Source organism: Alexandromys fortis, unplaced genomic scaffold, assembly GCF_014885135.2.
Source record: "Alexandromys fortis isolate MF-2015 unplaced genomic scaffold, M_Fortis_MF-2015_v1.1 scaffold_21, whole genome shotgun sequence".
Lineage (NCBI taxonomy): Eukaryota > Metazoa > Chordata > Mammalia > Rodentia > Cricetidae > Alexandromys > Alexandromys fortis.
In genome coordinates, this window is record NW_026067905.1 from 6,458,019 (window position 1) to 6,474,986 (window position 16,968).

At 45.9% G+C, this 16,968-nt stretch overlaps 1 protein-coding gene across 2 annotated transcripts in view; it reads right to left on the reverse strand.

The window, feature by feature from the left end:
• Dera (deoxyribose-phosphate aldolase) overlaps positions 1 to 16,715 on the reverse strand; it is a 91,868-nt gene extending 75,153 nt beyond the window's left edge. The window contains exons 1-2 of one of the 2 annotated variants that reach the window (XM_050135210.1): positions 16,609 to 16,667; positions 1,059 to 1,303 (exon numbers count right to left, since the gene is read on the reverse strand). In XM_050135210.1, coding sequence (XP_049991167.1) covers positions 1,059 to 1,098 — 40 coding nt within the window. In that variant the 5' untranslated portion in view covers positions 1,099 to 1,303; positions 16,609 to 16,667. Of the gene's footprint in view, positions 1 to 1,058; positions 1,304 to 16,608 lie in introns of both variants that reach the window. The other variant, XM_050135211.1, reaches the window with a different exon arrangement.
• Between the last annotated feature and the right edge of the window lie 253 nt (positions 16,716 to 16,968).

The window sequence follows — 16,968 nt, forward strand, 5'->3', positions numbered from 1 at the left end:
GAGACACATAAAACCTTCTCTCTAAATAATCAACTGGAACGACACCAGCACTTAACAGCTATCTGAACAAGATGTCACAGCAGTTGGCCAGGACACCATCCCAGCCTTCACTGGACAAACATTCAACACACATACCCTGGCCTGAGCCCAATCACACAAGCGACGAACATGTACGAAACCCCCACTGAGCAGGGTCAAGCAGACAGAGTGTGGGAAGTGTAAGCATGAAGTATGAGTGAGCACCACCGACCTAAGGTCATGCTCTTACCATCCATCTACTCTGCAAGCATGTAAGGAGTTACTCCAGGCCTTTTAATATCCAATACACACATGCACCCCTACCAGCAGCCTCAAAAAGTGTGCTTAATAAAAAATGTAATTGTACATTTCCATTGCTCAGGAAGACTGATTATCTGTAATCTGCACATTCTGCAAGCATGCACCTCAGAAAGCAAAGTGCTAACAGACTACAGAAAGACTTAACCTGTTGAAAAGCAAGGCAGCTACTTCAAAACTTGCCTGTTACATCAAGATGGAGTCTAAAGAACTGAACCCATCTGCACAAGATTAATAACTACATAAAGTACGGCCTTCATCTAGATAAATGATCCATTTAAAATATGCTCATTTTCACGTGACTATTCCAGTGACCATGTAAAAAGCAGTAGTAACAGAATTACTAAACCATGTTTGTGTTTCCAAACATGGAGGATTTGTTGCTTCTGTGGCTTTGTCTTGATACAGCAGATTGGTATATAAGGCAAGCACTCTACCCCTGAGATACACCCCTAGCCTAAATATGGAATCTTCCCACAAATGTGCTCTAGGAAAATTACTGACTGGAGCTTTTCCAAGTTCATAAATATGGTGAGTGGCCAGGTCAAGTTCATGGTACAATCCTTTAATCCCAGTACTTGAGAAGCAGGGACAAACAGATCTCTGTGAGTTCAAGGCCAGCCTGTTCTACACAGCAAGTTCCAGGCTGGTTAGGGCTATAGAAAGAAACTCTGGAGAGAGAGCAAGGAAGAGAGACAGAGACAGAGAGAGAATCATTATACCACAGTGAAATTCGCGTGGCTGAAAATTCAGCTCTGGCATCCTGTTGGGTAGAGTCAACACTCAGTCCTCTGGAAAGATCTGATGGCTGTTGTAGGAGCACAGAGCGGCAGAGAAAGCCTCTTTCACACAAAGACTCCACAATGAGACTGGACGGTGTTTCCTAGGGTGGCCGTGATATGCCTCCAGTGCTACCACCCAACAGGTACCATGCATGAAGCTGCTATCTCAATAATGCTGGCAAGTCCTGCAAGATAAGATACATGATGTAACAAACCTACATAAACTAATCCTGTGAAAATACTGTAACTCCTGTTTAAACCCCCGAGGAGGGTTAGCAATAGCAATGGCCTACTGAGGCAAGGGTGACCCCTAGAAATTACTCAGCACACTGGTAGAAATTATTGATCATAGACATCTTCACTTATTCTTCATGAGATGTGTGACCGCACCTGGTGCTCAAGGCCCTGCTCTGACCACACTGTGTCCCAAGTAAATCTCATCTCAGGAAACCGCCATGATTCTTCACCATGAATTTATGGCAATTAATAACCTCTCCCAGGAGCAACCACTTTTAAATTGAAGATCCATGGAAGTATCTTCTATAGGACTATGAATAAGGTCTTATGAGGGTATTATCTTACGTCTCCTAACAGCTATAACTTCATATTAACCCCGACACCTTACATTCCCAGCAAAGAGCTATTAACTGATCAATTGAGAATCACTAGTACTTTTTAATTAAAATTCATATTCAGAATTTACATTTTAAATTCATATCTGTTTAGGTATCTCCCCAAAGTTGCTGTTTACAAATAACCATGTCCTATGTAGCCTTAACTGTCAACTTCTCACAGCCTCCTCAGCTAAGAAGGGAATCTCAATAAAGATCAGAATGGCCTGTGGGCAAGTAGATGGGGAAATGTCTTGATTGTTAATTGATGGAGGAGGCCCAGTCCACTGTGGGTGGAGATATTCCTTAGCCAATGGTCCTGGGCTACAAAAGAAAGCTGGCGGAGCATGGACCTGTGTGAGGTAGCATCCTCTATGGTTTCTGCTTCTAGTCCCTGCTTGAGGTCCTTCCCCGCTCTCCTCCATGACAGACTATAACCTAGCTCCTACCCTGCCATCCTCCATGACGGACTATAACCTAGTTCCTACCCTGCCATCCTCCATGACAGACTATAACCTAGTTCCTACCCAGCCCTCCTCCATGACGGACTATAATCTAGGTCCTACCCAGATCTCCTCCATGGCGGACTATAATCTGTAATTTGAGATAAACCTTTTCCTCCCCAAAGCTGCTTCTAGAGTATTTACAGCCACAGAAAGGAAGTAAGAACACATGTACTATCTAATCCCTGGCTATTTATCTTAAAAGGTGACAATATGTCACCAGTGAATCTAGCTGAATAAACACACTACAATGTGAAAATTGGCCAATTTTCAAAAACACTCAACCTTGGGATTTGAATCGTGAATGTGCCCCACAAGTCTATGCTCTGAGTGCTCTGTCTCCAATTCACAGAGCTATTTTGGAAGGAGGTAGAGCCTGGCTGGCTAAAGAGAGTGGACAGGGGGCAGGCCTTCAAAGGCTGCACCCGTGCGTGCTTCAGGCTCTAACTCACAAGCATGCAGCCACAGAGGACACTCTGTCATATCCTCTACACTGTACAGTAAACTTTAAGACCAGCCAAGATGTTTATTATGTGGTTTCTTCCAGGTATCTTGATCATAGAAATGTAAAAGGCACACAATTGCTGATCAAGAAAAAAAAAAACTGAGGTGGATAAGATCCTAGAAGGCGGGGCGCACAATATCCACCACTAGTCCTATTTCCACATGAAGGAAAGCAAACCCATTTGAAGGTATTACATACATGTCTAATTTGAACTCCCACCGCATCCCAGCATTCTATGTGATTTCTCCCTCACCCAAGCTCATGTCTATTTCTATCAGCACGCATCCTTGTTCACAGCTCCCTATTCTGACCCTGCTGGCCAGAGCACTACGTATTTGGATAAAGGAAGGAGTTCCTTGCTCACACATTGGGCAGCTTGGACCTGTCCATCCTACCTGTCGTGCCCAGGGCTACCCACAACCGAGCTTTCATTCACCATGTCTTAAAGCCTCAAAGAACATAGTCAGAAGAATCAGGATCTTAGGCCATCGGATTTCAAAACCCAATCTCTGGGAACAAGACTCAGGCTTAGATTCCCAGCACTTACATAAGAAGCTGAGTCTGGCAGCATGAGTCAGTAACCCCAGCACTGGGGAGGAGGAGTCAGGACGAAGCCTACGTGTTGTAGGCCCAACAGTCAGCTGAGAAGAGGTTCTGTCTCAAGACATACATGAAGCAGGATCTAGCAAGAGACCGGATGTCAACCTCCGGCATCCTTCTAAATACATCAAAGTACAGACTCATACACAAGTATGCACGTCACCACACACAGACACACACAGACACACACAGACACACAGACACACACACACACACACACATACACCAATTTCCTTTCAAAACAGGGACTGGGGCTACACTTAATTAACTGAGCCAACACCCAAAAGTATATATTTTACTCACAGAAAAGTTTAAACAGAGAGTCTACAAACACACAAACAAGTTCTCAAACTGGGGTACGAGATTGTCCTTTAAACCAAACTCAGCACCATTCTGAAAGACAAGGCTGAACATGTGACGCACATTTATGTCTTCCATTATCCTATGACTTACAAGAAATAACTGAATGCTGTGTAGATATCAACTTTCCAGTCTCATGCTCTACAGGAATGCCTTGATCTGTGCTTAACTATACACAGATGCACAGACACACACACGCACACACACACATATGCACACACGCACACATGCACACACACATACACATGCACCTGCACATGCGCACACACACATATGCGTACACACATACATGTGAATGCACACACAGACATTCACACACCCAAAGCACACTCCCAGGCAGAAGGGGTTTAGATTGTAGGTTTACCCCTCCAACACTGAGGCAGCTAACTTGAGCTAAAGTCCTGACTGCAAGAGCACAGGGCTTGAGGGAAAAATATTTCCCCAAACAAACCAAGCAGCCCTGAGCACAGTGACTGTAGGGCTGCCTGGGAGTGTCTGTTCTTGGACTGGATTAGAGTGGGAATCGCCACCTGCTGGGTGCTGATTCAAAACACTGCTTCCTGAAGTACCTGATCTTCCCCAGCTCTCCTTAGGAGGAAGTAAGTTCTTTGTGGCATAGGTTTTAACCAGGCAGGCTGGTTCCCTGAGCTTTCAGATGCTCTGTGACAATCACCAGAAACCTTAAAGCGCTGCCCCTCCAAAAGAAGTGATTAGACATGGTCGCTCAGAAGTCCCCTTGTGCTATTGTGACAGTGACTGAAAGGATGCCGGCTCCCAGCTGCCAGCCCCACTGACCCAGGGAACCCCAAGGTGGGGGGGGGGGGGAGTCATGTGACCAGCTGGGTTTTGTTCCACACTCACAGAGAAACCTGCTCTGGTCTGCGAGGCTGGGTTTAACAGGCACGGAGACAGAAAGCTGAAGGGGGAAAGTCCTTTGCCTGTGCAAAGAAGAGCAGCCAGTCAGAATGTCAGCTCCAGAGAGGAGAGCAGGTAGGGTCCCCCACGCCAGCACTCCCTTTAGTTACATATGCTAAGCTGTACCAATTGTCATTTCTTTCTTAACAGCCTTTCCTGGTTTCTTCAAGGAAAAGTAGCTCTTTAGACTGTCAGAGTTTCACCCTTTGGTGGGAACTGAACATTTATTATCCTCCCACACGGTTACCGAGGGGTGGAATATAGGGTGACAAAACGCTGGTGCACCCCAAAACAAAACTCCACACACACACACCCAGGGTCATCCTTAACATCAGCTGGCTGAAGTTCAGCTAACAATTAAAACGGGGTGGCCCACATGTTTTCATTTGTGTACCCACAGAATGTTCCCCACTTTACCCAAGAGCTAAATACAAAAATAGTTAAATTTTAAAGTAATTTTCTCTTGCTTAGCTTTGAGAGTCTTTATAAGGGCCAAGGACGAAGCTCAGTAGGTGGAATGCCTGCCTCGTTTACAGGAAGCCCTGGTTCCAGCCCCAGAATAAGAAAAAGACAGAAGGAAAGTTCATAAAAGTGGGGGTTTCAAGTTTAGCTTCCAAGGCCAGTGACAGCTCCACTAGCAGAGCTGACGAGGTCCCTAGATGTTTCGAACAGTGACAGCGTGTCCCAAAGTCAAAGCAAAGGCCATGATGTCCTGAAGAGTACAGGGCTCGTGTGACGGTGGTGTGCAAGTGGGGGAGCAGGAATGGGGCCCAGTGACCGATAAAAAGGAGGACGATGGCTGAGCTGGATACATCACCAGCCAGGAGGCTGCGGTGGACGATGGGGTTGTAGCTCAGCTGGTAGGATGCTTGCCTAGCGTGCAGGAAGCCTGGGTCTGATGTCAGCATGCACTGCACATAGGAATCCCAGCACTCGGGAGGCAAAGAGGGGATCTGAACTTGGAGGTCTTTCTCAGCTACACACAGAGCTTGAGTCCATCTGGAATACATGGGACTCTGGGCACACACACGAAGTTGTGTCATGAAAGGCAGTGTTCTATGTGGTGGGAGAGATAGAGAGGCCGAGCAAACCCAGAGTCTACCCTCAGGAAGGTAAACGTCGCTACCACATACACACACTGGGGACCAGGAGAGTATCCCAGGAGACCAAGAATGCCGACTGGAGACGGTGACTGGGGATTGTGAGGTCTGATATTTCAGAGGAAAATAAAGAAGCAGGCATCACTCATCAAGTTGGGGGGTGACCTAAGTTAATCTTCTAGGATAGAAATACAGATTGAGGGCACTGAAAACCAGAGATTCAATTACAAGTTCAAGGTCACACAGTGTCTGCCAGCACTACAAGGGAAACTCTGGTCACTGGATTCCCAAGCTGAAGTTATTTCTAAGGAGTCATAGAAATAATCCCTGCAGTGGGGCTGGGGAGATGGCTCTGCAGTTAAGAGTATTGATGGGGAAGCTCAGCCAATCACATCTGGCTAGGGCGTGGCAGCCTGGAGCCCAGGTAGAAAAACAGGGGTAGATAGGTGCGTGCTCTCTCTACGCGGTGCTCACCGGACCATTTTGGATTTCGGACCTTCCACTCTTGTAGCGTGAGTGTAGCCCCTTTTCAAATTATTAAATTATATCTGTTGCTCTTGAGCTGGTCTGGTTACTTATCGTCAACAGAGTATGTCCTGCTGTTCTAGAGAACCAGAGATTGAATCCCAGCACCCATGTCAGAAGGTTCACAACTGCCTGTGTCTCCAGCTCCAAGGGATCCAATGCCTCTGGTGTCTGTGGGCACCTGCACATGTGCTCACAAACCACCACAAATACACATACACACACACACACACATTTTTAAAAAAAAATAAAGATTATATGCCTAATATGAAATGGAAGTATATTATAAAGGAACCAAATTTAAAAAAAACCTGAAAAGTAAATGTAATTGTTCTATTTGAATAAAAACAAACCTAGCATAGTGGTACATGTCTCTAACCAAGTACTTGGGACGCAGATCTTTGAGTCCGAGGCCATCATGGTCTAGAGAGTGAGTTCCAGGTCAGTCAAGACTACCCAGAGAAACCCTGTCTCAAAAAACCAGGAAACAAAAAAGAACAAAAAACAAGGAGTTCAATGCAATGGAGCTTTTCCTGGAGGGGACCAAAAGTCCTGGACCCACCGCAGTTTTACCACCATGTGCTGTAGTTGTCACAGAATGAGCATGCCTGGGACTAGCAGAGAGGGGAGGACTGAGTGGAAGCAGACGTTACAACTATAATCAATGCTCTGTCAGGCAGAGCAATAAACACAAAATAAAGGCTCTGTGCTCAGACGCCTCAGTCGGTCAGCAAAGTGCGGTCCAGACTCTCAGCATCCACATAAAAGACAACAGTGCTGTCATGCACCTGCAACCACGTGTGCTGAGGAATCCTACTCAAGGCAAAGGCGGGAGACTTCCTGGATCTCACTGCCCCGCTAGTCTAGGCAAAATGGTGAAACCCAGGTCCAGTGAGAGACCCTGTCTCAAAAAATAGGGTAGAGAGCAACTAAGGAAAACAACAAACATTGACATTTATGAGATACCTAGAGAGAAGGGCAATGCAGTTCTGTGTCGCTGAAACTTAGGCTTGAAAGCCGAGAGACTTGCGCCAGCCAGACAAGGAAGGGGAAGTCTATAGGGAGACTTAAGCACAACCACGGCTGTGTGAACAGCCACTGAAGAGAACACATGGCTCCTGAGAGATTCTCGAAGTCTCAGAGATTATATGTTGTTTTTTGTCTTGTTTTGAAGAGGGTTTTTAGAGTAGCTTTAGGTTTTCAAAAACAGAGCAGAGGTCACAAAGATGCCCATGTCCGCACAAGCATTACTTCCTCCATTATCAACATCCGCCACCACAAGAGCACATGTCTGTACACTGAGACTGCTCAGACCCAAAATAATCACACAGAAATGATGTGGGAGTGTCATATACCAATCTGTTGATTTCATTGGTTAAGCAATAAAAAATACTGCTTGGCCCTGATAGGTTAAAACATAGGTGGGAGGAGTAAACAGAACAGAATGCTGGGAGGAAGAGGAAGTGAGCTCAGAGACTCCATAGCTCCTCTCAGAGACACATGCGATGAAGCTCCGACCCAGGATGGACGTAGGCTAGAATCTTCCCGGTAAGCGCACCTAGCGGTGCTACACAGATGATTAGAAATGGGCTAAATTAATATGTGAGAATTAGCCTAGAAGAGGCTAGATAGAAATGGGCCAAGCAGTGTTTAAATGAATACAGTTTGTGTGTTGTTATTTCGGGCATAAGCTAGCAGGCGGCCGGGGTGCTGGGGACGCAGCCCCGCCGCTCATATTACAACACAGAAACTATATTAATTACAACATAGCTTGGCCAATAGCTTAGGCTTCTTATTAAGTAACTCTTACATCTTAAATTAACCCATAATTCTTGTCTGTGTTAGCCACATGGCTTGGTACCTTTTTATCAGTGAGGCCTTCTCATCTTGCCTCTTCTGTGTCTGGGTGACGACTGCAGGCTGAGCCTTTCCTCTTCCCAGAATTCTCCTAGTCTGCTCACCACGCCTATACTTCCTGCCTGGCTACTGGCCAATCAGCAATTTATTAAACCAATACAAGTGACAAATCTTTACAGGGTACAAGACCACTGTCCCATGGTATACCTCAAACCAAGTGCCCTGGCCTTACAAGTTAAGAAAGGACAAACCAGGTAGAGAAGTCCCTGTTCGAGGTTAAGGCCACCTTTGTCCTTCACAGAGAAACTTCAGTGCATCCAGGAAAACATACGCAGCCAACAGAGATTCTCTGATGACCATTAAAGGGTGCCTGGTTTCAGGTTGGCCTGCTGCGGAAAGGGAACAGTAATGAGGGCAAAGGGACATAAGAGAGGGTGACTTGGTACGACGACACCCAGATATGCAAATAGCACCACAAGACCCATTCTTTTCTACACTGATAAATTACTCAACAAATGAAAAGTTGTTTTAAGAGCAGATAAACAAGAGAGACACAGAGAGTTCCCACAAGGTGTGAGGCCCTTTTATGGACAAGTCTAATTCTCATACTTCATGTCATCCTTGGCCCAGAGTATTGATCCAAAGTGCCAGAAGCCCAGAAGTCTTCCAGTTAGTGCCATTTGCAGCAGGGCACACAGGAGACACACTGCCATTCTGACTGGTATTAACCGCATCGTACACGCTACTTGCCACTTAAGTCGCCAAAGAATTGTCTCTGTTATCAGATGATTGCTTCAGCCCTGGGACTGCTTGTGTTCAAGCAATTGATTTTCTACTGTTCAAAAATGTCTCCAGTGTCCGGTGTAGTGGCTCTGGCCTGTAATCTCAGCAGCCAGGAGGCTGAGGCAGGAAGGGCGTAAACTCCAGGTTAGCCTGGGCTAGTCAAACCATTTCAAACATTCATAACAAAATATAGAAAGCCCTGCTAAACTGCAGGCATTTTCATCTTTTCCAATGAGGGGTGTGTGTGGGGGTGTGTGTGTGTGTGTGTGTAGGCACATGTGTACAGTGGCTCAGTGGGGAGGCCGGAGAACAGTTGGCTCTCTCCTTCTGCCTTGAAGCAGGTGCTTGTTTCTGCCATGCTAAACTCTTAAGGACAGCGCTTGGGTTTCTGGGCAAGTGCCCTGTCCCCATCTGCCATGACACAGTAGGAGCGCTGGGGTTACAGACACAAGCCTGCGGGGTTTTCAGGCAGGTTCCTTGTGTCCCGGCTTTTCTTCGCTGAGCCACTTCCCGGCCCACACTAGGTATCTGAACGAACTGCGCTACTCTGAACTGCGAGGACATAAGTAGGTCCCCTAGGTATTCTACCGGAAAGCTCATTGGAATCGGGATTCTAATCAGACCATTTCAGTATTTTTCCCTTCCTTTAAAGACCACGACTTGGCATCATTAACTAGAGTCCAAAACAACCCCGGCACCATCCACGCGGAGTCATTTTAGAGAGCAATTACCAGCAGCTACTCCTCTGCCTGCCATTTCTGTGGAGCGAAGCCAGAGACACAAAGAGCAAGGAGTTGGGATGTGAGCGTCTCAGCATTTTAAGAACTATGTACGGCTGCTGGCGTGGAGATTAAACATTTATCCTCCTCTGGCGGCCACTTTGGTTTCCAGGGAACTAACGGTTTCAGCGAGGCGGGCGGAGGAGAGGTACACCCACAGAGGCTCACAGCACACAACAAAGTCTCCTGAAACGTTTCAAAGTGCCTTTTCATGCCTTTAATTCAAAGATGAACACATTTCAAGGTGACCCAATCCTCAAGCGACAGTGTTTTAAAAGGGCCAGAACTCTACACTTAAACCATTTCTAGTGACATGTTTCAATCGCGTCCTCAAGGGCTCTGTCTGCTGCCTCATTTAGTAGTCTTTCTTTGCAGGCAGAGGCAGCCCATTTTCAATGAGGGCTTGAAGTTTGTCTTTCCTCCTAATAATTAAAATCCACGGGGCTTAGATACGTTTATAAAAAATGTGTTTAGGCATAGCAGGTCCCACAGAGGACTTTTAATTATTTAATTACACAACAAACTCCAATTATTATTTTATAGTTTTCTGTTTATCAAAACAGTACCAGAATAATAAAAGACAGTCTTGATGTGTGCACTTACAAACAAATGGAGCAGATTTCAAAAGCAAAATCAAAAAAAGTTTTCCCCCCTAAAAATTTAGAAATGGACAGTCACCATCCTGACTGAATGACCCATATACAGAATTAGAGCATTTCTGTCTTCTTCAAAATATTAGCCATATGCACTCTAGCAGAATAAGATACACAAGAAATCTGAACGTTTGGATTTCTGTGTTTGAAGAAGACTCTTAGACTGCTGTCTCCCCATTCCTATGCACAAATCATCCCCAGAGAAACAGCCTTGTGGAGGAAGCCCACACTCCATCCCTTCCTGTCCTCCTGAGGTTCCCAAGTCTCTTTGGCAGGTCTCGGCCAGTCAAGATGTCCAGAAATGAGCTCAAGCTGGACTACAGAAGGATGTCCAGCAGTTAGATAAAAGAAAGCATTCCTCAGGAACTTATTAAACACGTCTTCTGTCCTCCAAAAGGAGCCATTTCCCACACCTCTAGCAGAAGGGACATACAGCTCACAGAATATCAAAGCCTTGCTGGCCTCCAGGCTCCCTCAATATCCCAAGGTCCAAGCTAGCACCCTAACCTTCTCACCCCCTCCTCTGTCATTGGCCTCCCTCGCCAGGGTTACTCATCCTTCCTGTAACCCAGCTACTGCACTGTTCTCTCTTGCTCGCCACTGTCTCCCGTGCTCTTCCCATCCCTTGCTCTCTCCTCTGCTCTGCTCTCTATCTCTGGCAATCTCAGCATCTCCACTGTTCTCTCCTGCTTCCCAGCCCTGGCCACGTCCAGTCTGCTTTCTCTTCTCTCTGCTCTAGACTCTCCCAGATGCCTCTGGGTATTCTCTCTCCCTTATTCACAATAAAAAAAAAAAACCTTCGGCCTAATAGGAGAGCGATCATGCTGGCAGTTTCTTTACTGTGCCCCCCTTGAATACAATTTTGTCGGTGGCGGTTCTGTTTAGTTTAATTTTGAGACAGAGTCTCATGAATCCCAGGCTGGCCACTAAACTGTTGATCTTCTAGCCCCCACCTCCTAGAACTGGGATCACATTGCAGTGCTGAAACTAAGCCTAGGGCTTCAGACATGCCAGGCAAACACCCGAGTGACCTGCCTGCTCTGAGAGATCAGAGAGCAGGCCAGGCTGCCCCTGGGATACATTCCCTGGGGCAAGATGTTCACAAGCCACAGAACACCAGCATTCTGCACAGGACTCTCCAAACATCTGTGCATCCAGATACAGATCTTAAAGTGCACCTTGGCTTTTTCTCCGCTTTTCCTTAGACAACTGCCCTAAACCACCAGGGTACAGACAAGAAAGGAGGTGCACAAGATAGACATTTGAACCACCACATTTGGGACAGGGCACAAGTCCAGCGTGGGGCATGGGAGTCCAAGCAGGTAAAGAAAACACCATGCAAACAACAGACCTGAGTCCAGACACAGGAAAGAAGAAATGAGCTCCCTGGGCCCCTAATTCTTACACAAGTGCCTATAAAAACAAAAGGGAAATACATAGATACACAGGAACCAGACTGTTCTGTTAACTGTAACTCATTTCATCGCTAGGCTAAAGCAGGCATGCTATAATCCTAGCACTTGGGAGGTAGAGGCAGGAGGACTGGGAGTTCAAGGTCACACTCAACCACAAAGAGTTCTAGGCCAAACTGGACCATCTCAGGGTCTGGAGGATGGCTCTGCAGTTAAGGGCATGGGCCTGAATTCAATTCCCAGAACCCACGTGTCAGTTCACAACTGTGTGCAATGCAAGTTCCAGGGGATCCAAGTACCCATGTGGTACACAAACACACATGTAGATAAAACTCCCAACAACAGATCATAAAAATAAAAAAAAAACCATCTCAAAAACAAACAAAAAAAATCCACAAACAAAAAAAGATAAATGAAAGATAAGTTGATATCACATTTACAGTCTTTGTTGTTGTTTCAGATTTTGTTTTCCACTGGTGGGGTTTAAGAACACTGGCTGCTTTTGCAGAGGACCAGAGTTCTAGGCCCAGCACCCACATGGTGGCTTACTACTTTCTAAAGCTCCAGCCACAGGCTGGAGAAATGGCTCAGCGGTTAAGAGCACTAGCTATTCTTCCAGAGGTCCTGAGTTCAATCCCTAGCAATCATATGGTGTCTCACAACCATCTATAATGGCATAAAGGAGGTGTACATATAGATAGATCACTCATATACATAAATAAATATTACAAAAAAATATCCAGCCACTTCCAGGGACAGACGGTGATGACCTGTTCCAGCTTCCAAGGGGATTACCAGGAATGTACATGGTATACATACAGATGTGTGTGCAGGCAAAACACCCATCCACATAAAAACAAAACCAGCCAGTGTTAATGGCACAGCAGAGACCAGGAGCCTGGAACCAGACCACTGATGGTTTGGGATGAAGGCCTGTATGTAAAAATGTATGGATAAAGGGGTTTACCACGTGACTCCCTGTATTATAAGGCAGCTTCCATGATGAGGTTTTCTCTTTCTTCCTTTTTTTGCCTTTTTTTCCTCTTAAATTTTATTTTATTTCTATTGGCGGGAGGTGATGGGTGGGAGCAGGAGCATGATGTGAAGACACAAATAATAAACTAAAAGAAAGTTTGAAAAAAAAAAAAGCCAATCTGAAGACTATGAAGTTGGGCCACAGCAAATGGGAAAAAGATATAATCACCGCCTTTGTGGAATAAAAACGAAGGGGACTTCCTGCCAGGGTGCTGCTGGCAGGGGTGGAGTTCCAGAGCTCCCTGCTTCTAGAGAAAGTGGCTGATCAGAGCTACGCTGATTTCAGCCATGTGTCCCTATGGGCTATACCAAGATTGCTTTTTTTTTTTTTTATGTATACAATATTCTGCCTGTAGGCCAGAAGAGGGCATCAGATCTCATTTCAGATGGTTGTGAGCCACAGTGTGATTGCTGGGAACTGAACTCAGGACTTTTGGAAGAGCAAGCAATGCTCTTAACGCCTGAGCCATCTCTCCAGCCCCCAAGATTGCTTTCTGTATCAAACAACCACAATTGTGGATATATCCATCTCTTGGTAATATAAGTATCTGTTAAGCCGTCCCCATTTCCTCTCAAGATCTTTTTGAAATTTTTCCCTTAACAGAAACAGACAGACATACAGCAAGCTGTCACTAAAATGTTTCCCACTTTCCAGAAGCCTCCAAAGATGCCCAAATTTGAAAGGAAGATCAGGCAGGCTAGCTTTATGTCAAAATGCCATTAGCTAGAGTCATCTGAGGTGCTGCCACCCCTGAGCTGGAGGGTCTGGGTTCTCTAAGGAAGTATGCTGAGCAAGCCACGAGGAGCAAGCCAATAAACAGAGCCCCTCCACAGCCTCTGCATCAGCTCCTGCCGCCAGGTTCCCAGCTGGTTTGAATCCTGTCCTGACTTGGGAAATATACCCCTTTCCTCCTCAACTTGTTTTTGGTTATGGTCGGTCACAGCAATAGAAACCCTAAGACAAAGCCACTATCCACCACCCTTGTAAGTGTGAGATATTGTAAATAGAGAAGTCGTCAAACTGCCTTTGAATGACAGCCAAAACTAGGAAGACGCGGTACTCACAGCACAAGTCCACACACAGAACCCAGCTGTACGGACAAGTCCCCCAAAGAGGAAGTTGTTTATTCCTCATTGTGAGGGTCCTCCATCTGCCTAGGTTACTCAGGGAGCTAAAGGAAAGCCATGTTTATGGACACCTACATTTTAAGGCAAAGTCAGAAAAGCCTAGAACATGCTAACAGTAATTAGCAGAGGCAGCTGGCATGGAGGACCACCAGATTCCGATGGCTGGGCCTGCCTCCATCTTCTAACACAATCACAGCATCCACACTGGAGAACTTTCACACGGACACATGCTAGGCTGCGAAGCAACGTTCCTTGCAAGAGCTCTCGTCATATAAACCAAGTTGCTCAATACAGATGGCTCAGTGGGTAAAGACACTTAGGGTCAAGCTTGAATCCTAGGTGGCAAATGGAGGAAGGTGAGCCGACTCTGGAGGCTGCACTTTGACCGCCAGAGGTGATCAGTGGTATAGGCATGCCCCAACACACACACAAAGTAGATAAATAAATGTCCGGATTAAAGGCTGGAGAGATGTCTCATCACTTAAGAGCACTTGTTGCTCTTCCAAAGGACCTGACTATCTGAAACATCAATCCCAGGGGATTGGACGCCCTCTTCTGGTCTCAACAGGCATTGCAAGCATAGGGTACACAGGCAAAACAAGAACATAAAATTAAAAGAAAAAATCTTTGATTAATGAATTCTACTATCTTTCTGGTGATAACTGCACTTTCTAAAATTTTTGTAATAAAATGTGTTTAAATGAAGTTAATTTCTTTTAAAAATTAACAGTGTTCAATAAAAATATTAAAGTGCCTTCAACCAGCAAAAATCATCAATTAAAGCAATGCTGAAATTAATAGAGAGCAATTTTTCCCTAGGATCTATATATATAGTTCATGTGATTTACTTGAGCAGTTTATATTAAAGCTGTCATTCCTAACAGTTAATGCCACTGCAGGTATAGCATTAACCTACAAAAATAGTAAGAAAAATATAACCTTTACATGGGGGCATAAGAGCACATTTCATATGGCAGCCATTTCTGTCTACCCTGTTACTCTTCAACAAATGAGAGGTACTTTTTAATGGCTTTTTAAGAAAAGTGGTGTAGGAAGTCCTTCTTTGTGTGTTGCTTTCATTGGTTGAATAAAGAGGCTGCCTTGGCCTTTTGATACGGCAGCCCTTAATGTGGGCAGAGTAGACAGAACAGAATGCTGGGAAGAAGGGAAATTTGACAACCACTAAGGCTCTCCTCACCAAGATGGACGCTGGTTAAACTCACGCCAGTAAGCCACAGTCAAGTGGCAATACACATTAATGGAGATGGGTTAAACTAATATGTGAGAGTTAGCTAATAAGAGGTTAGAACTAATGGGCCAGGCAGTGTTTAAATGAACACAGTTTCCATGTAATTATTTTGGGTAAAGCTAGCTGGGCAGCCGGGAGCTGGGCAGGACAAAAAGCAGCCCGGTCACCTTTTACAACAGAAAAGATCTGTCGTGGTGCCCAGTCTGAACTTATGAATTACGAAAGTGAAAAATGAGCCGGGAATGGTGACGCAGGCCTTTGACCCCAGCACTCAGGAGGCAGAGGCAGAAGGAGAAGGATCTTGGTGAGTTTGAGGTCAGCCTGATATCCAGAGCCAGTCCCAGGACAGTCAAAGCTACACACAGAAACCCTGTCTCAAAAACAAAGAAGTGAAAATGGTTTAACCGCATCTCCTGAAAGGAAAATGTGAAGCTTTAAAGTAAATGTTTGGGGAAATTATGTTATCCCCTCCACATGTGCACAGACGGGGACACACCCCACCTTCACCCCTTACCCCCATCTTCAAGGATCTTCCAATTCAGGGTATGCTCAGCCTGAGTTCAGCCATTGCTAAAGTTTACATTTCAGGGATAGAACTAAAGTCGAAGGCATCATCCGATGGAGGGCAGGGAATGGAATGAAATAAGCCTGGTACAGGAACTAGCTGCTAAGCAGGCTTACCACTTTCCATTCAGGAAAAACTGTTAACACTTCATGTCTAGACTGTTCAAACAAAGCCCTTTTAAAGGGAAAAAAGTAGCCATGTGTATCACTGACAGCCACTTTCTCAAAGTCAGCCCCTACAAGCAGAACTTCCTGCACTCGTTTAATACTATTACATACTCAACACTAAGTACAGCGAAATCGACCAGAGGCTACGGTATCCTCGCAATATCCGAACCGCCTTCAGACAAGCAGTAGCTTCCTAATAACTTTTACAAGTAAAGATGCTTAAGCACAAAGTGAGTAATTTACCTAAAACCACACGACTAAGAGGATCCAGGATGTAAAACTGTTACACAAAGTTAGATCATTCGCATTTGGCTCGGTTACCTCTTTGCTACGTTTGAATAACAGATTTTTAAGTTTTCTTTCCCAGCAATATCTAAACTACTATCAGTAAGATGAAACGCGGTTTTAAAAGGGACATTTTGAAAGCCATCTAAAATCACTTTAAGCAGGTTATGACAACTCTCCCACCAGCGCAGCTAACTTGGGGTACAGCTACGTGGATCCAGCAGTACTCTGTCAGGATTTTCTCTGCGGTTTGTTCTCTTTGCGACCACCCAGCTAGAAAGTGGGAAGGTCTAACCTTCCTTGCTTCTGCTTAAAGGGTAAGATTGCAAAGTGCCAGACAGCAGGAACGTCCTCTGCCTTGATTCAGTTCTTTGCCCGCCAGGGACCGCCCTAGGCGTCCCCGCTCCACCCCGAGCACGCGACCAGGGAAGCAGGGAGCGCCTCCCACCGGCCCTTACCGAGTTCTGAGCCCCGACAGTGCACGGCCATCGTGAAAACCGCCAACAACCAACTCGGGCTAAGGCCGCCTTCCGCATCAGCCTACCTTCTTCCTGCCAAGTGCCCGCCCCGAGCCCCGCCCCGCCATAGCCACGCCCCGCCATAGCCACGCCCCTCCGGCCCAGCTGGCCACCACCTTTTTCCCTGGCAGCTCCAGGGCGTGGCGCCCAACCAGGATCTCACACCCATTGCCCTTGCCCTCCTGACCAGGCGCGTGACCTGAGCACGCTTCTGCTCCCGGAAGTCTCCTCGGACCATTTTAAAATGTTTACATTGCCATTTGAGCTAAACAGAATGAGTCCTAGGTACGTTCACTGCGA